At 44.9% G+C, this 24614-nt stretch overlaps 2 protein-coding genes and 1 non-coding gene across 3 annotated transcripts in view; 2 read left to right on the top strand and 1 right to left on the bottom strand.

Annotated features, from left to right (window-relative positions):
• Positions 1-11174, bottom strand: part of ATP5C1 (ATP synthase, H+ transporting, mitochondrial F1 complex, gamma polypeptide 1) — a 38103-nt gene extending 26929 nt beyond the window's left edge. The window contains exons 1-3 of the mRNA XM_015422600.1: positions 11031-11174; positions 8217-8251; positions 7020-7151 (exon numbers count right to left, since the gene is read on the bottom strand). Coding sequence (XP_015278086.1) covers positions 7020-7151; positions 8217-8235 — 151 coding nt within the window. The 5' untranslated portion in view covers positions 8236-8251; positions 11031-11174. The remainder of the gene's footprint in view (positions 1-7019; positions 7152-8216; positions 8252-11030) is intronic.
• A 650-nt stretch (positions 11175-11824) lies between these two features.
• LOC107119970 (DNA/RNA-binding protein KIN17-like) overlaps positions 11825-24614 on the top strand; it is a 17815-nt gene continuing 5025 nt past the window's right edge. The window contains exons 1-6 of the mRNA XM_015422601.1: positions 11825-11985; positions 17076-17170; positions 19790-19833; positions 19940-20062; positions 21452-21633; positions 23010-23058. Coding sequence (XP_015278087.1) covers positions 11872-11985; positions 17076-17170; positions 19790-19833; positions 19940-20062; positions 21452-21633; positions 23010-23058 — 607 coding nt within the window. The 5' untranslated portion in view covers positions 11825-11871. The remainder of the gene's footprint in view (positions 11986-17075; positions 17171-19789; positions 19834-19939; positions 20063-21451; positions 21634-23009; positions 23059-24614) is intronic.
• On the top strand, positions 22308-22379 carry TRNAV-GAC. Its single transcript has one exon. It is a non-coding gene; the product is annotated as a tRNA-Val (tRNA).

Genomic DNA, 24614 nt, shown 5'->3' with positions numbered 1-24614 from the left:
GCCTCCATGGAAGCAATGGAGAAGAGAATGACAGAGGCAATACAAGCCATGGGGGAGCAGATAGAAAAAACATTGGGGGACCAACTGGAGAAGCAAACTCAGATTCATCTGAAACATCTAGAAGAAGTCCAAGAGAAGAACATAACAGCATTGAAGGAATTGGTTACTACAGAAATAACTTCAATCAAGCAAGAAATGGAAGGAGTTAAGAAGGATGTTCAAGCAAATGCAACCAAGACTACAGAGACAGAGGAGAAGATACAAAAAATAGAAGAGAAACAAGATTCTTTGACTCAACAAATTACAAGATCAGAGACAATGATGGAGTTCAGAAGGATGCAGACTCATCTGAGATTCAGAGGCATTAAGGAAACAGAGAATGAGAACTTAAAAGAAAAAATGATGGAAGTGATAACGGCTTTTCTGGGCGAGGAGGAAGGGTCAATGGACTCAGACTTTGATTTGATTTATAGAGTGAACTCCAGAATTGCAGAAAAGAAGAATTTACCAAGGGATGTAATTGTACAATTTGTAACAAGATCAATAACAGAGGAGATATTCAAGAAGCAATTCAACGTCCCTTTTGTAATAGAGGGAAACAAAATTATGGTGATGAGAGAACTCCCAAGAACAATACTGCAAGACAGGAAAAGGTATAAATCCTTGGCGGACAAACTCAGAGCTTTGAGCATCAGATATAGATGGGAGATTCCACAAGGTTTATCCTTTACGTATCAAGGTGGGAGGATTCAGATCAGATCGATGATGGACTTTTATAAATTTAAGGCGGACAATGCGGACGTCTTTGGAGAACTTTAAAATAAAACGCATAATGGAGTACAAATTGTTGTCATGGAATGTTAATGGATTAAATTCACCAAACAAGAGGAAAAGAATCAATCATTGGATACAGAAACAGAAATGCAACGTGATATGCTTGCAAGAAACACATATTAGAAAACAGGATATAAAATATTTAAAGAATGCTTTATTTGGAATTGAATTTTGTTCTGCGGCCTCAAACAAGAAAAAAGGAGTTGTGACATATGTGAAGAAGGAGTTACAACCTACAGAAATTTTTAAGGACATAGATGGCAGATACGTGGGTGTGGAATTAATGATTCAGCAGAAAAAAACATTGTTGATCAACGTGTACGCACCCAATGGAGCAAAGGAAAAATTTTTTAAGGATATAACTGACCAATTACAACAATTGACTTATGAGCAAGTTATTATGGCCGGAGACTTTAATGGGACAATAGATCGTCTAGACAGAAAACCACAAAAGGACAACGAATTCAGCGGAAAATTGCCAAAGAATTTTTTTGAATTAGTTAAGCAAGAAAAATTAGAAGATGTTTGGAGGAAATGGAACCCGATGCAGAAAGACTTTACTTTTTATTCCAATAGACATTGCTCTTTTTCCAGAATTGATATGATTTGGATGTCTGAAGAATTATCAATGAAAACACATAAGACTGAAATTTTGCCAAGATGTAATTCAGATCACAATCCGGTGGTATGGAGTTCCACAGAAAGGAAAAAACCCTTTCTGTGGAGGATTAATGAAGACTTGTTGGATAAGAAAACGGTAATTGAGATGTTAAAGGAAGAAACGAAACAATTCTTTCAACAAAATTTAAATAAAGAAACACCGATACAGATTGTATGGGATGCTTATAAAGCGGTGATGAGAGGAATTCTCATCTCGCAAAACGTGAAGCAAAAAAAGGAAAAACTTCAAAAACAAACAGAAGTGTTAGAAAAAATTGCTCAGAAAGAAAAGGAATTAAAAAAGAAGCCTGGAAAAAAGCAAATTATTAAAGAATTAAAGTTGCTGAAGGAACAACTGAATGAGACTTGGAATCAGGAAATGTATTGGAATTTAAAGAAGTTACAACAGAAATCTTTTGAAGGGGCGAACAAACCGGGAAAATACTTAGCTTGGCAACTTAAGGCTAGAAGAGAGAGAAGAATGATAACCAAAATAATAGAAGATGGAAAAGAGTTCGTTGATCCTAATGGAATAAAGAGATGTTTCTTCAAGTATTATGCTAAACTATTCCAAACAACTAGAGTTGATCTTGAGAAGATTAAAACATATTTAAAGGAGATTCCACTACCAAAAATAAGTAAGGAATACAAAGATTTATTAAATGGTCCAATTCAAAAAGAAGAAGTGATGAAGGCAATAGAAGAGACAAAGTTGGGGAAGGCGCCTGGGCCGGACGGATTTACAGCGAAATTCTACAAAAAGATGAAAGAAGAAATTTCCCCGGTCCTGGAAGCTTTAACCAACGAAATAAGAGAAAACAAAAAGGTGCCGGACTCATGGAAAGAAGCAATTATTTCTTTGATTCCAAAGGAAGGACAAGATTCAACAAATGTAAAGAACTACAGGCCAATATCTCTTTTGAACAACGATTATAAAATCTTTGCAAAAATTATTGCAGAAAGGGTGAAAAACTATTTACAAACGGTAATTTCTGAAGATCAAGCGGGCTTTTTACCCAAAAGGCAGATTAGAGACAATGTAAGAATAGTAATGGACGCAATTGAATATTATGAAAAGCACCCAGAAAAAGAAGTAGCTTTTCTGTTTGTTGATGCAGAAAAAGCTTTTGACAATCTTAATTGGAATTTTATGCACCAGATGATGGAAAAGATTGAAGCGGGACAACATTTTAGAAATTGTATTGAAGCTATCTATTCTGAACAAAGAGCTAAAATAAATGTGAATAAAGAACTGACAGATAACTTCAAAGTACAGAAAGGAACAAGGCAAGGTTGTCCGTTATCACCGTTATTATTTATCTGGGTATTGGAAATACTTTTACAAAAAATACAGTACGATCAAGAAATAAAGGGCTTGACACATAAAGGACACCAATACAAATATCGAGCATTTGCAGACGATGTAATGTTTATGGTGGAAAACCCAACAGAAAAATTGACATTGCTTTTTCAAAAAATAAAGGAGTTTGGAGAATTGGCCGGCTTTTACGTAAATAAGAATAAAACAAAACTTATATGTAAAAACATGATCAAACAAAAACAAGTGGAACTACAAGAACTGGTACAATGTGAAGTAGTTAAAAAAACAAAATACCTTGGAATTGAATTAACGGCAAAAAATATAGACCTATATAAGAATAATTATGAGAAATTATGGACTAAGCTGACTCAAGATTTTAAGAAATGGGATAAAATGAACTTATCACTGATGGGAAGAATATCAGTTATAAAAATGAATGTCCTACCACGTTTGATGTTCCTGTTCCAAACAATACCAATTCTGCATAAAACGGATTTGTTGGCCAAGTGGCAACAAGAAGTGTCAAAATTTGTTTGGGCGGGCAAGAAACCAAGGATTAAAATGAAAATACTTTGTGATGCCAAAGAAAGAGGAGGTCTACAAATGCCAAATCTTAGACTATATTATGAAGCGGTTTGTCTAACATGGATGGAACAATGGGTGAAGCTTGAGAATGACAGATTGTTGGGGTTGGAAGGACATGATTGTAGATTTGGCTGGCATGCATATTTATGGTATGACAAGATAAAAATGGATAGTTTTTTTAAACTTCACTTGGTGAGAAAAGCTTTGTATATGGTATGGACGAGATATAAGAAATACCAGAGTGACTTAAGACCATTGTGGATTGTACCAGTAGAAGTGTTGATATCTTACTCAAGACAGCGAGGTAAAGACTGGTTGCCATATAGAGACTTAATTAAAAAAGAGGGAACAGAATGGGTAATGAAAAAGCAGAATGAAATTGAATATGAATATGAGTGGTTGAAATATATGCAGATCTATGATCTTTTTAGATCAGACAAAAAAAATTATGGTTTTAGAGATGAAAAAAATGAGATGGAAAATGTATGGGAGAGTGGAGGGGGAAAAATATCTCTAAAATGTATAAGGTATTGTTAAAATGGTATACAGAAGATGAAAAAGTTAAAGAACAAATGATAAAATGGGCTATAAATATGAATAAGGAAGTGTCTATGGAAACTTGGGAGTATTTGTGGAAGAATTCTATTAAGATATCGCCTTGTACCAATGTAAGAGAGAATGGTTATAAAATGATGTATAGGTGGTACATGACGCCTAAGAAAATTGCAAATATGAACCAAAATATGTCAAATAAGTGTTGGAAGTGTAAGAGTCATGAGGGCTCATTTTACCATATGTGGTGGACTTGTGAGAAAGCTGTAGACTTTTGGACAAAAGTCCACAATGAAATGCAAAAAATTTTGAAATGTTCTTTTAAGAAAGCTCCAGAAATTCTGCTTTTGGGACTTAAAATGGAAGAAGTTAATACGACTAAAAAGACATTACTCTGGTACCTGATAGTAACAGCAAGAATGATTTATGCCCAATTTTGGAAGACAGAGAAGGTACCAGAGATCGATGAATGGATACAAAAAGTTCTGTTCATGGCACAAATGGACAAAATTACAAAAAAATTGAACAATAAAGAAGATGATGTGTTCTTTGAGGAATGGAGTGACTTTAAAATTTATCTGGAAAAGAACTGGGATGTGAAACAAAACTTAATATGTTTAGATCAATATTAAGACAAATGATGTTATCTGGAGATTGTAATTGTTATGATATAAAAAATGATATAACTAAATGATGTATAAAATGGGTGGGAGGAAGCATTGCGGGAAGCCACAGAAGGGAGGGGAGGAAAGGGGAAGAGGGTAAACAATGGAAAACGTGAAAATGTTTAAATTTTAAATGGTGAATTTCCTACGAAAATAAAAATTTTGTTTACCAAAAAAAACAAATGAGTTCGACACCCCTGGACTAGGTGTATGCACATCCTGAAGATTTTTGAAAGGGTGCTATGTTTCAGTGCATGTGTAAAGCACTGTCAAGTCACAGCTAACTTAAAGAGACCGGTAGGGTTTTCAAGGCAAGAGGCAAACAGAGGGGGGGTTTGCTACTGCTCGCCTCTGACTAGTGACCCTGGACTTTCTCAGCACTAAACAGGTCTGACCCTGCTCAGCTTCCGAGATCTGATGAGATCCGACTAGCCCAGGCCGTCCCAGTCAGAGCATTCGACGGACTACGTGCCACATATTCAAACCGCACACTGTTGTGCAACATGCAGCGTTTCACGCATGCATGCTCACACAGAACCTAAGAGAAGCCGTGTCGGATCACGCCAGTGGCCCATCCAATCCAGCACTCCATGTCACACAGTGCCCAAAACCCAGGGGCCATCAGGAGCAGTGTTCCCCCTAAGCTGAGTTAGTGTGAGCTAGCTCAGTTTTTTAGCCTCCAGATCTCGGGAAGGGATGGCTCCAGATCGGACTAATTTATGCAGGAGCCAAATCGCTCGCTCACAGCTTTAATGCTGGTAGCTCACAAAGTGGAATTTTTGCTCACAAGACTCCACAGCTTAGAGGGAACACTGATCAGGAGGTCGACCAGCGGGGCCAGAATGCCAGGAGCCCTCACACTGTTGCCCCCCAAGCACCAAAGTATCCAGAGCATCACTGCCCCAGACAGTGTGGCTAACACACATGGTTTTATTGAAAAATATGCAAATTTGCTTTTTTATTAACATTAAATTAGGCTGTGTGAAAGAGCCCCGTGCGGCCCCCGTGCTGCAGTTTGGACACCCCTGAAATATCCCTTGTGGCTAACAGCCACTGATGGATCTCTGCTCCCTTTGAAGCTGTCTTTGCTTGTAGCCGCCACCACTTCCTGTGGCAGTGAATTCCACGTGTTAATTAGTCTTCGGGTGAAGAAGTACTTTCTTTTATCTTATTTTAAAACAACCCCTCACCCTCCTTGCAATACAAGCCCTTAGGGATTTAATACCTTGGGGGTAATTACTTGTTTATCCAGCCCAGAGTGAGTTGTTGTCACCCACCCCAAGCCAACAGCAATACACATCAGCCGCTGCCAACCTCCGAACTGAAAAGACCATAGAGACAGCACCGCAACACCCGTTCTGGTGCTCCTGGATGAAGGCAGATCTCAGGATATTATAGCATTGGGAAAAGTGCAGAAAAGGGCAACTAGAATTATAAAAGGGTTGGAACACTTTCCTTATGAGGAAAGGTTAAAGCGCTTGGGGCTCTTTAGCTTGGAGAAACGACGGCTGAGGGGTGACACGATCGAGGTATATAAGATTATGCGTGTGATAGAGCAGGTAGAGAAAGAGGTACGTTTCTCCCTTTCTCACAAGACAAGGACTCCTTGTGGGCACTCCATTAACTTGCTGAGCGGTCGGAAGTCTTTCTTCACCCAATGAGTGATTCACACATGGAATTCACAGCCACAGGAGGTGGTGGCAGCTACAAGCATGGACGGCTTCAAGAGGGAACTGGATAAACACACGGAGCAGAGGTCCATCAGTGGCTATTAGCCACAAGGTATAGATAGGAACTCACAGTCTGGGGCAAGGGATGCTCTGTCTTCTTGGTGCTTGGGGGGGGGGGTCAACAGTGGGAGGGCTTCTAGTGTCCTGGCCCCACTGCTGGACCTCCTGATGGCACCTGGTATTTTTGGCCACTGTGTGACAGAGTGTTGGACTGGATGGGCCATTGGCCTGATCCAACGTTGGCTTCTCTAGTGTTCTTATGGCCCTGCTGGTGGACCTCCTGAGGGCACCTGGGTTTCGGCCACTGTGTGACACGGGGTGTTGGACTGGATTGGCCACTGGCCTGATCCAACATGGCTTCTCTTATGTTCTTATGGCCCCACTGCTGGACCTCCTGATGGCACCTGGTATTTTTAGCCACTGTGTGACACAGAGTGTTGGACTGGATAGGCCATTGGCTTGATCCAACATTGGTTTCTCTTGTGTTCTTAGAATGTCATTTGCCAGCCCAATTTGCAGGACAGCTCAGAAGTAACCCATCACAAAGTTTTACAAGAGAAAGCAATGTAAGACGTGACATTGTCTTCAGTTTTGCTTAATTCTTGTCCCATAAGCGTGGGATTTAAAAAGTCCGTGCGACAACCGCCGCCTCCAGAGAAGAGAGTTTCTTACCCAGTGCCCCCACTCCGTAAACTCTCGCTGGCCTTAACTCTCGCTCCGCCCTGGCATACTTCGCTGCAGAGACCATCTTCATGGACTTGGTGATCTTCTGGATGTTCTTGATAGACTTTAACCGCCTGGTAACTGCACGGAAGAGAAAAAGTACCGCATGAGGCAAGCTAGAAGCAGACAACAAACGCTCAAAGAGAAGTGTACTCGTTTGGAGTACTGTGTACAGTTCTGGTCACCACACCTCAAAAAGGATATTATAGCATTGGGAAAAGTGCAGAAAAGGGCAACGCTGGTTCCACAGTACTTTTAATGTTTGCCCTCATCGTAATGTTTCGTAAGCTGGAATGATCGGTTTGGCGTTTTATATCCTCGATTCTCTGCTTGACTAATCTTTTTTGCTTGGTCTATTCCAAAGGGTAAGAGTAGCTGGGGGTGGGGGGGAAGGCCTATTTTTTTATAAACTGAAAAGTCCAAGACTCTTCAGCCTTTCCTCACAGGGAAGGTACTCCAATCCCCTAATCATCTTGGATGAAGCACACAACATATTCTCTAAAACAGGTCTTCTGAAAAATAATCCTAAACAATATCCAAACCAATATGTACAGTCAAATGTAGCTAGTCTACTCCAGGGGTGTCAAACATGCGGCCCAGGGGCCAGATCAGGCCCCCGGAGGGCTTCTCTCAGGCCTGCAGTGGAACTGGCAGTCTTCTGCTGCTGCTTCCAGTTCTGCCGCTGCTGCGTCATCGTAGGTTTGCAGCTTACAGATACACACATGAACAGCATACTCAAGACTGCAATGGCACAAACATTTGGATGCAATAATTCAGAGCAAGAGGTGTCAGTTATCAGACACTGTTAAATAAACGATATTGCAATAGTGCTGATGTTTGAAGCATGTTTTTTATTTTAAGTAAAAAAACCAAACCTTTGTGTTTGTGTCCTTTATAAAGTTTATATCTCCACTACCTGGCATTATGTTTTATGACACACACGGCCCGGCCCAACAAGGTCTCATTTATGTCAGATCCAGCCCTCATAACACATGAGTTCGACACCCCTGGTCTACCCCATCATGCATGAGCTCTCTCAACTGCGGGGGGGGGGGATTTTGGGACAACCACCCATGGCGACCGACTACCAAACCCAGCCTACTCCCGTCTCCCCAAAAAGGCCATTTTGAAAACGGAAATACTTACTGTCTTTCAAAGTTGCCATATTCCTAACTTGGACCCTGCAAAAGTAAACATGTTATTGCACACTTCATCTGTTAAGAGTGCTGCTTTCTTCACTACAGTAACAAATACTGAACAGCTGAGCCACGAGGAAAGGCCGGGTACCAATATTATAATTAACTGGTTAATTAACGGTTCAGCTGCAGGACGCTAATGCCTTTCCACAACATTTCATAAATACGTGCATGCCAAAAGCCCACAAATAAAGATGTCTCACCACACATTCAGGTTTGCAGAAAGAAAGCTGGGAAGGATTCTCACAACTAAGGGGGGGGGGAATCTACTTTGCACCATACCCCCAGTGACCGCTATTCTCCTAACCCAAAAAAATAAGCCTAGCTCCTAGAATCTCCCGGCTATACCACACACAATGCCATCTGAACAAATTATTTCACATGGCATTTTGTGATTTTATGATCTGTGATTTTATGTTGTTTTAATCTGGTATTAAATGACTGTTTAACGATACTGATGTAACCTGCCCTGAGCCTACTCATGGGGGAGGGCAGTATATAAATCAAATAAATAAATAAGTTGATTTTTTTTGGGGTTAGCTTCTGAAAAACATCTGGTTGGACACTGCAGAAAACAGAATGCTGCACTGGATGGGTGCCAAGGTCATAGTTTGCCCAGGGCACCCAAAAACCTTCTTTCCCCCCCGCCCAAATGGATCACCATACCAAGGAAATCAGAACTTGCGATTCACCATTCCAAAATGGCCGGGAACCACTGCATTAGATGAAACACTATAATTACCATATTGCCTTGACTGTAAAACTATATATTATAGCATTAGCCCTGAGCCTGCTCCGGAGGGGTAAAGGTAAATGTTCCCTTGCTCGAAAGCCAGTCGAATCCGACTCTAGGGTTGCGGTGCTCATCTCTGTTTCAAAGCCAAAGAGCCAGCGCTGTCCGAAGACGTTTTCGTGGTCATGTGGCCGGTGGGGTAGGGCGGGGTATAAATTGTAAAATAAATAAATAAAACTGCTCTAGGGTTATTGAAAGAAGTCTGAAATAAGGCATCTGCCACAGTGCCGAACCACTTTGCATGTCTCTCCAGTGAAAACCATCGTGTTAAATCCACTCCGACTGGCTACTGACGTTGTGCCACATCGTTCCCCCGCATCTCCGAAGACAAGATGCTCTTCTTCGTGAATATAGAAAGATCACTGAAAACAGAGATCTGCCCATCCAGAAAGACACGGCTGACACAGGCCTATTCAGACTAAGATCCCGATACCCAGCAATAAGATCTGCACAAGCCCTGCAATTGCAAGATTTTGATCTAGAGAATGAATGGTTGCAAACATGGATGGAATCAGTTCCACTCGATATCCATAACCTGATAAACACCCCCTTTGCTACAGTGTGTAGTCTCCACAAAGCTACTGTAAATCCACTCCATATTTTTCTGTGCAGCTGCCAGGGCATTTACCTGTGAGAATTAAAGAAGAGATTGGATTTATACCCCGCCCGTCACTCGGAGACTCAGAGCGGCTTACAAACTCCTTTCCCTTCCTCACTGCGGGTGTGGAGGGGGAAGTATTTGTGAATTTCCTGCATTGTGCAGGGGGTTGGACTAGATGACCCTGGAGGTCCCTTCCAACTCTACGATTCTATGATCAGGGTTCCACATGCAGTCAGAAGCACTCCTTTATTTTGGAAGAATCCAGAGAGCCGCTTTGCCTGCAGCAAAACCCAATTTCAGTCACCCACATGCCCACTTTAAACTCTTCCGTTAGAAGCCATTGCGAAGAAGCTCCCTTATACTGAATTAGACTATTCATTCCTCAAGGTCACTATAGCCTACTCAGACTGGCAGCAACTCTCCAGGGTCACATGAACAAAATTTGAGTCCAGTGGCACCTTAAAGACCTATAAAGTTTAATTATACCCAGAATTAAACTTTGTTGGTCTTAAAGGTGCCACTGGACTCAAACTTTGTTTTATTCTTTTAGACTAATAAGGCTACTCTCCTGAATCTATGAGCACACTGGAATTGCCTTACACTGTCTCAGACCCTATCAAGATCAGTAATATCTACTTAGATTAGCAGTGGCTTTTCAGAGTCCCTAATAAGAGGTCTTGCATATCACCTCCTATCTGGCCTGTTTAACTGGAGATGCTGGGGATTGAACCTGGGACCTTCTGCATGCCAAGCACATGCTCTGCCAGTGAGCCACAGTCCCTCAGGTCTTTTACAGCAAGTGATCCCACGAGCCAGAAAAGCCAGAGATTAAACTCGGAAACACATGAAACGGCCTTATTCTGAATCATTCTTAGTCCATCAAAGTCAGTCTACTCAGACCAGCAGAAGCTCTCCAGGGTCTCAGGCTGGGATCCTTCGCATCACCTCCTACCTGATCCTTTTCACTGCAGATGCTGGGGAATCAAACCTGGGACCTTCTGCATGCCAGGCAGGTGCTCTGCCACTGAGCCACGGCCCCACCCGACCTTCCTCCACCCACGCTCCTGCAGGGCTGTCAAAGCAGACAGTGCTGGGCCTGACGAATGACTACTTAATTCAGAGAAAAGAAAGTCGGCCTGGCCCAGCCATAACCCGGATCTTGCACCCCAGCACTGCTGCAAAGGGCCCCACTGGCTGCCTACCTCTTTGTGCAATAGTACAAAGAAAGGCAGGCGTGCATGGGCACCTCTGAGCATACACAGAGTGCTCCCCTTCCCCCGCCCAGCCACAGAGGGCAGCTAGTGGAAAGCAGGGCCGGCCTAGAGGTGCCCCTCCCTCCTCCCTTTGGAAGGCTTCAGGCCTCGTAGTACCGGGGGCGGCTTCGGTGGGTCCTTCTTTCCGTCTCTCCCGCAGCCTCTTCAGCCTCCTTCACGAGCTGCCCGCCCGGCCACGGCCCCTGAAGGTCAGAGCCGCCGCACCGCGCATGCGCCGTTGCTTCACGCCGGCCCAATCCCGCGTCAAGCCCGTTCTAAGGCCTGAAAGGAAGCGCGGGGATAGTTTCCGGGTCCAAAGGTTACCCTTGGGCCGTTTCCTGTTCCGCAGAATCGTCATATTTCGGAGGGGGAACCCCCGAAAAAGTATTTCCGCCACAGTTGAGTAGAAATACATTTGATGCTTGGTGTTCCGACTCTATGGTTTGCCAACACCGACGAGGAGGGTTGGCGCCATAGAGTCGCCCGGCTAGAGCGGCCCGGCGTCGCATTATAGAGATGTAGGAATATAGAGCTTTCAACACGCGTTCCTTTTTTAAAACGAACAACTTTATTTGTGTTTAAATCTTTAACAAACAAAACAGTAATCCGTTATAACATAGTAATTACGGTATGGCGTAATAAAATATAATATAGTTCTCCTCAAGCGGCCACGTGTTCGATCGCCCTGAAGGCGGCGCTGCACCGAAGCCGCCAATAGAGGTGGCGCTTGAGCAATAGAGTCGTTGAGCTAGAGCGGACTTTCCGGTTTGGGGTTCATCGGCGGACCGAGGGAAAAGTGGGGGGAGTAACATAGAGATTCCGGGGTAGAGCGGCAGAACAAGAGAGAAGGGGAGAGACAAGCCCGTTCGCCATTTCCGCTTTCCGGCCAGCTGTTCTCCCAGAGAGAAGCAGGAAACAAACCGAAGGCGCGGGATCCCCCCTTCTCTTGTTTTCCAGCATGGGGAAGACGGACTTCCTCAGCCCCAAGGCGATCGCCAACCGCATCAAATCGAAGGGGCTGCAAAAGCTGCGCTGGTATTGCCAGATGTGCCAGAAGCAGTGCAGGGACGAGGTGAGAGGGGGACCGGGGTGGGGGGGAATGTGAAGTGGAGCCTCCTTGTTCAGGAGCAGTATACCCGAGGATGTCAGAACCCCAAAAGGGTTGTTGGCGGTCCTTTCCTACGAAGAAAAGCTGAAGAGTTTTTTTCAGGACAGCTGCGGGAATCATAGAATCAGAGAGTTGGAAGGGGCCATACTTCATTAAGTTTTATTAAGTTATATACTGAATTTTAATGTTTTTGTATATTTGATAGCAAGGAACAACAAAAAACAACTGTGAGCTGAATTACCCGCAAAAGTATATCCAAAAGGAGACTTCAACAAAGTGAAATGCACATGTAATCAGTAATGAATCTATACATATAATCCATCATGGGAAAATACAGAAGTCCACGGGATCCATAGAAGGAAAAAAACAAAGTCCAGAGTAAATATCCAACACTTTCCCTAGGTAGTATGCAGTGTTTCAGACTTCTAGTCCTTCCTCAGGAACAAAGAACTATAGAAGTATAAAATACAATAATGCTTTTTTAACATTACTTATTGACCATATTTCACAAAATTGATCCCAACAATACAAAAGAATCATACTAAATACCTATTATTATCACTGTTGCACAGAATCTCATTGAATCTTACCAACTACAGGAAGTCTCATTCCAATTTCTTTACAGGACAATAATATTCAGTTTCTCTGTAAAAGAGAATACCTCCTTAGAGTATTTAAAAAAACAGCACAATGTATGGGCCACGAAGCCACCAATATATACTCACTTATGGGCCAGGTCTCCTAAGCTTTAATGTGCACCTCTCAAGGTTGCTTCTATGTAAACAGGACCACACATGCCACAGAGTCTCCGGCCTACTAGGACTGCTTTATGAATCTACATTGAGTGCAGCTGGTAGTATCCTGCTCAATTTTAAAGTTGCAAATATAGTCCAATCCCCTCCTCAATGCGGGATCAATGTTAGAGCATTGCTGACAAGTGTTTGTCCAGCCTCTAATTAAAGACGACAAGCACACAGGGAACACTGTGTTGAAATAATAAACACAATATTCACATGTACTTATAGCTTGCTAGCTGAATCACCTCATGGGAAAATACATCTACTAGGCTTGCTTGCTAAGCTGAATCATCACAGTGAGAAGTACAAGCTGCCTGCTAGCTTTACCTGATGGATCATCACTTGGGAAATGTACAATAGGTTGCTGCATTGTTCGGTACAAATAACTGTACATTGGTATTTCTCCTCCATCAGGAAGAAGACAGTTGGACTCTTCATGTTATATAACTTAGTTTGAAAGTGTTTGAAATGTGATGTTGTAGTTTGAAAGTGTTTACAATACACTAGCTATAAGTACATGTGAATATTGTGTTTATTATTTCAACACGGTGTTTTCTGTGTTTATCTGCTTAAAGACGGCCAGGGAGCGGGGGAGCTGATTCCACTGTTGCACAACTCTGACAGCAAAAACGTTTTTCCTGATATCCAGCCAGTACCTTCCCGTCCTTAATCTAAACCCATTCTTGCGAGTCCTCTCCTCTGCTGCCAACAGGAACAGCTCCCTGTCCTCTAAGTGACAGCCCTTCAAATATTTCAAGAGAACCATCCTGTCCCCCCTCAACCTCCTCTTCTCCAGACTGAACACCCCCAAGTTCCTCAGCCTTTCCTCGGGGGTCTCCAGGCCCCCGATCGTCCTCATCACCCTGCTCTGCACGCGCTCCATTCTGAGTACATCTATTTTGAAGATAGGCCTCCAGAAGCAATGGAGACTTACATTGTTCTGTGTGGGAGTGAAGAATGTGGATGAAAAGAAACGTTTTCTCTTTCTCTCTTCCAAGAACTCAGGGGCCTCCAGTGAAATGGCTGTGCGGGAGGCAGTCAAAAGGAAATTAATGCTTTGTGCAGCTTATGGAACTCCCTGTCACAAAACTGAGTTGTTTATTTAGGGTACCAGATGTTCTCTTTCCTTTGTGTCCATTCTCTTTCAGACACTTTTTCAAAAACAGATGAAAATGTCCACTTTTTGGGTTGGAAGGTTATGAATATTCCTAGTTAGTAGCAATGATCACAGCTTAAGTAGTAGTAGTAGTAGTTGTTGTTCAGTCGCACAGTCGAGTCCGACTCTTTGCAACCCCATGGACCAGATCACGCCAGGCCTTCCGGTCTTCCGCCGTCCTCTGAAGTGTGCTCAATTTCATGTTCGTTGCATCTATGACACTGTCTAACCATCTCGTCCTTTGCCGTCCCCGTCTTCTTTGACCTTCAATCTTTCCCAGCATCAGGGTCTTCTCCAGTGAGTGCTCCCTTCTCATTGGGTGGCCAAAGTAGTTGAGCTTCAGTTTCATTATCTGGGCTTCCAGGGAACAGTGAGGGTTGATTTCTTTTAGGTTTGACTGATTTGATCTTCTTGCAGTCCAAGGGACTCTCAAGAGTCTTCTCAAGCACCATAGTTCAAAAGAATCTATTCTTCGGCGCTCAACCTCCCTTATAGTCCAACTCTCACAGCCATACATGACTACTGGGAATACCATTGCTTTGACCATGCGGACTTTTGTTGGCAGGGTGATGTCTCTACTTTTTATCATGCTGTTTAGGTTCGCCATCGCTTTCCTCCCAAGGAGCAGGCGTCTTTTAATTTCATGGCTGCTGTCACAGTCTGCGGTGATCTGGGATCCCAGCTTAAGTAGTAGGGGCATTTGAAATGAGGTTTGTCACAGTGATCACTTGTTTGAAGTTGTCAGTCGGGAAATATATCCTCTTTTTTGCTTTTCCAAATATGGTAACCCTAATTTATATATTTGCATTGCTTGTAGTCTGCCTTTGTAGTTAGTCAAGATGCATAAGTAACTGAGTGATTATAGCTAAGATTGTATGAACGCAGTTGGTAAGACCTGTGAATAGCAGCAAATCAGCATACAAATGAAAGAATTAACAACAGATGTAAGAACTAAGTTTGAGTTCAGTGTCACCTCCAAGACCAACAAAGTCAAGTCAGCCTTTATTGGCATAAAATATCAGTACCATTTATACAAAACAACAAAGTTTAATTCTGGGTATAAGCGAGAACTGTGGGTGACTTAACTTGTATAGAAGAAGAGGAGATTGGATTTATACCCAGCCCTTCACTACCCGAAGGAGTCTCAGAGCAGTTTACAATCCCTTCCCCTGCCCACAACAGACACCCTCTGAGGTAGGTGGGTCTGAGAGAGCTCTACCAAGAACTGCCCTTGAGAGAACAGCTCTGGAAGAACTTATGACTGACCCAAGGTCACACCAGCAGCTGCATGTGGAGGACCTGGGAATCAAACCCGGTTCTTCCAGATTAGAGTCCGCACTCCTAACCACTACACCTAACTGCCACAGCACACTTTTTCAGATACATTAAAAAAAAAGACTTCATCAAGCATTACATATAGTTAGAGAGAAGGTGGTGGCAGGATGTGAGGCAGTGTACTCCAAATCCCTCTAAAGGGTTAATGCTAATAGTAAGGGTCCCATTCCATCTTGCAGGTGTTGCTAATTGGGTCTCTCGGCCAATATAGTTGGCCGAGAGCCAGTTTGGTGTAGTGGTTAAGTGCGTGGACTCTAATCTGGGAGAACCAGGTTTGATTCCCCACTCCTCCACTTGCAGCTGGCTGGATGACCTTGGGCAAGCCGTAGTTCTGATAAGAGCTGTTCTTGAAAAAGAGCCGTTTCTGTCAAGAGCTCTCTCAGCCCCGCCTGCCTCACAGGGTATCTGTTGTGGGGAGGGAAAGGGAAAGGAGTTTGTAAGCCACTCTGAGACACCTTTGGGTAGTGAAGGGCGGGGTATAAATCCAATCTCCTCTTCTTCTTCTCATCTTCAAGGCCAGAGCTAGGAGCCTGGCAGTTAACTTTCCATGAGAACCTGGGGGAGGTGGAGAATCAGGAGTGATAAGATAATTTTTTAGAGGTTTCCATCAAGACAGTGTCCTGATTGGGTATCATCATCACCTGGTGCTGCTTAGCCACCAATCACTACCGAAGGAGTCTCAGAGCGGCTTACAATCTCTTTCCCTTCCTCACCACAGATGCAAGCAAAACTCGTTCCCCCAAACCAACAAAATTAAATTTCCTGTATTTATAAAGAGAATTCAGCTGTCACTGCAGGGTTTGCAGCAGTGGTCATTTTGTAGACAAAGAGATGCAGGAGCTCATTAGCATAGCTCATTAACATAACCTATTTGCATATGCCACACCCCCTGACATCACCGGAAGTGTGTCAGAAGGCAACACCCACCGCTCAGGCTCCCCTGGACTGTTTTGGATTGCTAGCTATTGGGGGGAGGGAACGTGCAGATCTGTCCTCGCAGAGGAGGGAGAGCTTGTACCTGAATAAAACTTGGTCTTAAAGGTGCCACTGGACTGTTGTGGGTGGGGGGCTTTTGGGGGGTTGTCGCGCGGCGGGGGGGGGGGGGTGCAGATCTGTCCTCGCACAGGAGGGAGAGCTTGTACCTGAATAAACCTTGGCTTTAAAGGTGCCACTGGACTGTTTTGGACTGCTATCTATTGGGGGGAGGGAACGTGCAGATCTGTCCTCGCAGAGGAGGGAGAGCTTGTACCTGAATAAACCTTGACCTTAAAGGTGCCACTGGACTGTTTTGGATTGCTAGCTATTGGGGGGGGGGCGTGCAGATCTGTCCTTGCAGAGGAGGGAGAGCTTGTACCTGAATAAAACTTGGTCTTAAAGGTGCCACTGGACTGTTGGGGGGGGGGGGCTCTGCAACTTACCTGGCTGCTTCTTGCTCTGACTGAAGGCTGCTGGGAGCAGGGGGTGGGGCTTGTTGCATGTGCCCACCCCCTGGGCTCTTTACTGCCGGAGCTCCGCTCCTGTGCGCTCCTGCAGGAAATGACCCCTGGTTTGCAGTCTTTTAGACGAAAGAAATCTATTTATTTACATATCGAATAAACAACGCCTGGCTAATGACAGGTCTGCCTTGTGGTTCTGTACATAAATGTCTGTTCTAATAATCTCTCAGCAGTAAAACAATTTTGCCTAAAGGCTTATTGCAGGTTTTAACGGTGCCGTTTGCCAGTCCTTGATCACAGTTGTGTTTTTCTATTGTTTCATTTGCCTAGAATGGCTTTAAATGTCATTGCATGTCCGAGTCTCACCAGAGACAGCTACTGCTTGCCTCGGAGGACCCTCAGCAGTTCATGGATTACTTCTCAGAGTGAGTGCAACCCATATTTTGGTTCGGACTTTCCTGTTCCTTGAATGATGTTGGTGTCTTTTTGGCAAAAAAGTTGTTTGTGATTCCCACCTACAGGGATCTCCAGTGCGGTGCCCCTGGGCCCCCTGGCCCCCACTAGCACCTTTCCTGATGCCCACTGGGCATTTCTAGAAAGTGGGTGGGGCCAGATGGGGATGTGGTCCAGCCGGTCTTCTGATTGGCTGTGTCGATTAAAAGCAACACTGTTTTAGCAGTAGCTGCCGCCACAGTCTTGGGTGTGTCTAGTGTAGTGGTTAAGTGCGCGGACTCCAATCTGGGAGAACCGGGTTTGATTCCCCACTCCTCCACTTGCAGCTGCTGGATGACCTTGGGCAAGCCATAGTTCTGTCAGAGCTGTTCTTGAAAAAGAGCAGTTTCTGTCAGAGCTCTCTCAGCCCCACCTACCTCACAGGGTGTCTGTTGTGGGGAGGGGAAGGGAAAGGAGTTTGTAAGCCGCTCTGAGACTCCCTTGGGTAGTGAAGGGTGGGGTATAAATCCAATTTCTTCTTCTTCATTCTCTTTCACTTCTTTCTCTGTGAGGCAAAGCACTCTGGGCCTCCTCCAGGCCTTCCAGTGTTGAAAAGATGGTCCTCTCCATACTCGAAGGAGCAGCCTTCCTTGAATTGTACGAAGCAGTCAATCATAGTGTAAAAAAACTCCCCCCCCCCCCCCCCCGAAAAAAACCAGCACTATGCATCCATCAGCTGTGCTGAATGTTTCTGTGGTCAAACACTGGTAGGGTCAGGAGACAGAAGCCTTGTGCTGCCTGGTAGTCCTGTGTATAATTCGGTATCTTTCGCTTTTGATGATGAGTCCTGTGATGACAGTATCGCTCTTGTCTGATGAAGAGGAAGAAGAGAAGAGATTGGAGTTATACCCCGCCCTTCACTTGGAGTCTCAGAGCGGCTTACAAACTCCTTTCCCTTCCCCTCCCCACAACAGACACCCTGTGAGGTGGGTGTGACTGAGAGAATTCTGACACAAATGCTCTTTTTCAAGGACAGCTGTGCCAGAGCTTGTGGCTGACCCAAGGTCACATCAGCAGGTGCAAGTGGAGGAGTGGGGAATCAAACCCGGTTCTCCCAGATTACAGTCCACGCACTTAACCACTACACTGAACTGGCTCTCTATAAGAACTGTTTTGGCGGAGAGACCCAATTAGCAACACCTGCAAGATGGAATGGGGCCCTTACTATTAGCATTAACCCTTGAGAGGGATTGGGAGTATATTGCCTCACATCCTGCCACCACCCTCTCTCTAACTATATGTAATGCTCGATGAAGTCTTCTGTGTAACTCAAAAACTAGCACACTTGTACATAAAAATAAGCTTGAGTCCAGTGGCACCTTTAAGACCAATAAAGCTTAATTCTGGTTATAAGCTATCATGTGCGTGCACACTCCTTCAAATGTATATAATGCGTAATATGTACAGCTAGGAAAAAGGCCCGTTGTAGAAATAAATACAACGGCCTCTAGAAAGAGGCTCTGGGCGGGTGCCCCGGCCTTGGACACTCAGTGTCAATTTGCTGTGGCGACCTCAGCAGGGTATAATGACACTGAGTCCACCATTTTCTCCAGAGGAACTGATCTCTGCTACCTAAAGAACGGTTGTAATTTTGAGTGATCTCCAGCCCTCACCTGGAGATTGGCAATGATGGTTCCCCAGAAGGTTTGGAGGGTGGAGTCTATGGCTTTGTACCTGTCCAAGGTCCCACGCCTCCTGAAACCTCACCCTTTCCAGGCTCCATCCCTCACATCTCCAGGAATTTCCCACCTGGAGTTGGCAACCCGATCTCCTTCCCAGCCAGTCATCAACCTACCTTTATTTCCCCCTCACTCTTCAGCTTTCCACCCCCCACACACCTGCAGCCTCTCCCGTGCTCTGAAGCCCTGACTGCTACGTCACATTGGCTGTCATACGGGGGCCACCTCAGCAGCATATAAGGATACAGAGCCCACCATTTTCTCCATGGGAACTGATCTCTGCCATCTAGAAACCAGTTGTAATTCTAAGTGATCTCCAGCCCTCACCTGGAGATTGGACACATTTTACCTCAGAAGAGCAAACTGTTTAGAATGTTAGAGGCAAAAGCCAATCAAGTCGCATATGCAAACGACCTCTGTGTTCCGAGGCAGAGGCCAATGAGGCTGCATATGCAAATAACCTCTGTATCCTGACTGGCTATGGGGGGGAGAGGAACAGCAAACTGTTTAGAATGTTGGAGGCAGGACTCAGGCAAAGCAGCCAGTGGATAGGGAGACCCTCTGAATGACAGATCAGAGAGTGAACTGATTTTGGAGCGTGTGGAATGTTCTAGAGAAGTGCCACCACCATTTGGCTTTTATTTATAAGGGAGATGTATCAGAAAAAGTGTGCATGCATACAAAAGTTTATACCCAGAATTAAACTCTGTTGGTCTTAAAGGTGCCACCGGACTCAAACTTTGTTCTGCTGCTTCATACCATCACGGCCACCCACCTGAATAAAAATAAGCTGTTGCCTCATATTTCCTTAACGTATACAGCCTCAAGCCTTTGTGCCAAATTGCTAAAACTATGTTTTGTGTGTTCCCTTAGGGAATTCCGGAACGATTTCTTAGAACTGCTCCGAAGACGATTTGGTAAATCCCTTTGCTGTCATGAAGCTTTGTTTGTCCATAAATCTGTCGAAAGTGTCTTCTGTTCAACAGCAGATTTGCATTTAACGGTGTCGTCGTCTCATTCTAGGAACGAAGAGAGTCCACAATAACATCGTGTACAATGAATACATAAGCCATCGGGAACATATCCATATGAACGCCACTCAGTGGGAAACACTGACCGATTTTACCAAGTGGCTGGGGAGAGAAGGTAATTTTATTTCCTGTCCGGCAAACTTCTGGGATAGTTGTCTTCCAAAGAAGCATTTTTAGTAGCCTTGCCAATGAGAAAAACCAGGAACTTTGATTCAAATATTCTAATCAGGGATTTCCAAAATTCTCAATTCCGGTGTGGCGATATTGTGGCTAGTGTATTCAGTAGTACTATAATGCAACAAAGTCTGAGTCCAGTGGCACTTTGAAGACCAACAAAGTTTAATTCTCTAATAATTTTTCTACGTATTTTGGTGAATCCTTTAGCACAGCGCGAGCCTATGGCCTGATTCTGATACTCTTCTGATGATCGATATCCTAATTATTCCAAAAATTGGAGTCCAGTGGCCCTTTGGAGACCAACAAAGTTTAATTCTCTAATAATTTTTCTACGTATTTTGGTGAATCCTTTAGCACAGCGCGAGCCTATGCCCTGATTCTGATATTCTTGGTGATCGATATCCTAATTATTCCAAAAATTGGAGTCCAGTGGCACTTTGGAGACCAACAAAGTTTAATTCCCTAATAATTTTTCTGAGTTTCTTGGTGAATCGCACAAGCCTGTTGCCGGATTCTGATGTTCTTCTGATAGTCGATATCCTATTTATTTCAAAGTTTGAGTCCAGTGGCACTTGAAGACCAACAAAGTTATTTTTTATATTTTTTTTGTTTATTAATTCGATTTATACCCCGCCCTCCCTGCGAGCAGGCTCAGGCTCCGTGAGCAAGTTAGATTCTGGGTATAAGCGTTTGTGTGCATGCACACTTCTTCAGAAGAGATGTGCATGCACACAAAAGCTTATACTCGGAATTAAGCATTATCGGTCTTCAAGGTGCCACTGGACTCAAACTTTGTTCTATTGCTTCAAACCACCATGGCTATCCACTGGAACCAGTAGTATTGTAGATAACGGTAGTATTGTGGATGGAGAGGCAGTGTGCTATAATGGTTAAAGTGTTGGACTTGGCTCTGGGAGACCCAAGTTCAAATTCCCCTCTGCCATGGAAGCTTGCTGGGTGACCTTGGGCCAGTCCCTCTCTCTCTCAGTCTAATGTACCTCGCAGGTAGGGTTGCCAGCTCCAGGTTGGGAAATTCCTGGATATTTGGGGGGTGGAGCCTGAGGAAGGTGGGGTTTGGGGAGGGGCGGGACTGCAATGGGATCTAATGCCATAGAGTCCACCTTCCAAAGTAGCCATTTTCTCCAGGGGAACGGATCTCTGGAGATCATTTCTCCAAGTTTTACTATTCTATTGTTATTCATTATGTAGACTCCCAGCTTGCTGCTGCATTCTGCCTTCTCCTCCTCCTCCTCCCCCCCCCTTCCTCCTCCTCTTCTTCTTCTTCTGCCTCTCTCAAGACCGTAACGGTTGTGATGTGGTTTTTAAGGCTTCTGCAAGGTGGACGAAACCCCCAAAGGCTGGTACATCCAGTACATCGACCGAGACCCTGAGACGATCCGCCGGCAGCAGGAACAGGAGAAGAAGAAAAAGCAGGACTTGGACGAGGAGGAGAAGACGGCCCGGTTCATCGAAGAGCAAGTCAGGAGAGGCCTGGAGGGGAAGGAGCAGGTGGGGGCCCGGCCACGTGAGCTGGATTCTGGCCACGGACGTTCTCGTGTCCAATTGGAGCGCCCCGTGATATTGGCAGCCCAGCCCACCAGCATCCCTGCCTTTCTGCCCCCATTTCCCAATGTATCCCTGGCTGTGACCTTCTGTTGCAGAACTTAATTGGGGAGGGGATGTGGCACGGTGAAGGAGCCTCTGCTTGGCACGCAGAAGGTCCCAGGTTCAATCCCTGGCATCTCCAGTTAAGGGATCAGGCAGGAGGTGATGTGAAGGAGCTCTGCCTGAGACCCTGGAAAGCCGCTGCCAACCAGAGTACACAATACTGACCTTGATGGACCAAGACCATTCAACATAAGGAAGTTTCATGTGTTCATGTATGCTTAGGGATGCACTTTAGGGAGGGTTCATGGCTCAGTGGTAGAGCATCCGCTTGACCCACAGAAGGTCCCAGGTTCAATCCCCGGCATCTCCAGTTTAAAAGGACCAGGCAGTAGGTGATGTGAAAGACCTCAGCCTGAGACCCTGGGGAGCCATGAAGTGGGACTGTGACTCAGTGCTAGAGCATCTGCTTGGCACGCAGAAGGTCCCAGGTTCAATCCCTGGCATCTCCAATTAAAAGGACCAGGCAGTAGGTGAAGGGAAAGGCCTCTGCCTGAGACTCTAGAGAGCCATGAAGTGGGGCTGTAGCTCAGTGGTAGAGCATCTGCTTGACTTGCAGAAGGTCCCAGGTTCAATCCCCGGCATCTCCAGTTAAAAGGACCAGGAAGCAGTGATGGGAAAGACCTCATCCTAAGACCCCGGAGAGCCACTGCCAATCAGAGCAGACATTACGGATTTTGAGGGCCGAGGTTCTGATTCAGTATAAGGCAGCTATGTCTGAGAGTTCCGTTCAGGGGAGGGGCTGTGGCTCAGTGGCAGAGCCTCTGCTTGGCATGCAGAAGGTCCCAGGTTCAATCCCCGGCACCTCCAGTTAAAAGGACCAGGCAGGAGGTGATGTGAAGGACCTCAGAAAGAGATGCTGGAGAGCTGCTGCCAAGTCAGAGTAGACAATACTGACCTTGGTGGCCTTTTAGTCTCATTCAGTCTGAGGCAGCTTCATGTGAGAGTTCCATGCAAGGGAGGGGCCATGGCACGGTGGTAGAGCATCCGCTTGGCATGCACAAGGGACTGTTTATTGGGTGTCTCCCTTTGGATTTCCTGCTCAAATGCCTTGGGCTTTTCTGCCTTTTGGCTCCTGTCCTTGACGTCAAACTCTCAGTATCCTTTGAATCTATGGCCACTGCAATGGCGGCCAGCAGGGCTGATTTTGACCCCCTACTGATGTCAACGATGGCAAAAGCTCACACACGCCATGAAACTGTTTTGACGTTCTCTTGTAGGAAACCCCGGTCTACACAGAACTAAACCGAGACAACGACGAAGAGAAAGGTAAGGAGATGTCTGACTTTAAGCAGTGCTAGATTTCTGGAGAGGTGTACATGATCTCTCAGCACAATGCAAGATCCCCGCGGTCATGTGCAGGGCCCTTATTGTTCTCACTTTGCACATAGAACTACTGTGGGACAGTGGTTAGACTGACAGACAAAGATCTGGGAGCTCTGAATGCAAATCCCCACTCTACCATGGAAGCGTGCTGGGTGACCTCGGTCTATTCACTTTCAGAGTTGTTGTGAGAACAGAACAGGGAGTAGAGCCAGTTTGGTGTAGTGGTTAAGTGCGCAGACTCTAATCTGGGAGAACCGGGTTTGATTCCCCACTCCTCCACTTGCAGCTGCTGGATGACCTTGGGCAAGCCATAGCTCTGATAAGAGCTGTCCTTGAAAAAGAGCAGTTTCTGTCAGAGCTCTCTCAACCCCACCTACCTCACAGGGTGTCTGTTGTGGGGAGAGGAAGGGAAAGGAGTTTGTAAGCCTCTCTGAGATTCCAAGTGAAGGGTGGGGTATAAATCCAGTCTCCTCCTCCTTCTCCTTCTTGAGAACCATTTATACGGATCTGAAGGAAGTCCAGGAAAAGTGTGCTAGATAGATTCTCAAGAAAATAAAGTTGCACCAGGCACAGGAGAGAAAAAACAGGGCCAAGGCCAATGGTGCAAAATCAGGTAGAAGTATATTTTTTTACTCAGTTCAAAAAAAATTCATTACACATTTCACCAACGGGCTTCGTCAGGGGAATATATACTATATCTGGGACAGAATAAGCTCTAGGGGTTTTGCATGTGACTGATATTTTAGGACCTGGATTTTAACTTTTAATATAATACTGCAAGGAGATCAAATCAGTCAGTCCTCAAAGAAATCAACCCTGACTGTTCCCTGGAAGGCCAGATAATGAAACTGAAGCTCAAAGACTTTGGCCACCCAATGAGAAGGGAGCACTCCCTGATGCTGGGAAAGATTGAAGGTCGAAGAAGACGGGGACGGCAAAGGATGAGATGGTTAGACAGTGTCATAGATGCAACGAACGTGAAATTGAGCCAACTTCAGAGGACGGCGGAAGACAGGAAGGCCTGGCGTGATGTGGTCCATGGGGTCGCGAAGAGTCGGACTTGACTGTGCGACTGAACAACATTAACAACATAATACTTTATTTATATAAATTTTAAGTGTACTTCTGTAAACTCAATGTTGTTATTATATGTATTACACATTTCCCTGATGGAGCCTGTTGTCGAAACCTGTAGGGAATTTCTGGAAATTTAACTGAATAATAAAAAATATACTTTTACCTGATTTTGCACCATTGGCCTTGGGCCTATTTTTTAATCTTCTAGTTAGAGTCTCACAATGGCACTGTGTAGAAGGTTAGGCCGGCGGAGACTGGCTTGAGGTCAGTGAGACTGGCCCAAAGTCACACCAGCAGCTGCATGTGGAGGAGTGGGGGACTCAAACCCGGTTCTCCCAGATTAGAGTCTGCGCACTTTAACCACTGCACCAAACTGGTTCTCTATCTGGAATCAACATTCCCTCTAATTTTTTTTCCTGCTG

The sequence above is a fragment of the Gekko japonicus genome, unplaced genomic scaffold (assembly GCF_001447785.1).
Source record: "Gekko japonicus isolate JY-2015 unplaced genomic scaffold, Gekko_japonicus_V1.1 scaffold1663, whole genome shotgun sequence".
In the NCBI taxonomy this organism is placed as follows: domain Eukaryota; kingdom Metazoa; phylum Chordata; class Lepidosauria; order Squamata; family Gekkonidae; genus Gekko; species Gekko japonicus.
Note: the sequence above shows the minus strand (reverse complement) of the source record. Positions and strands in the feature narration are given on the sequence as shown.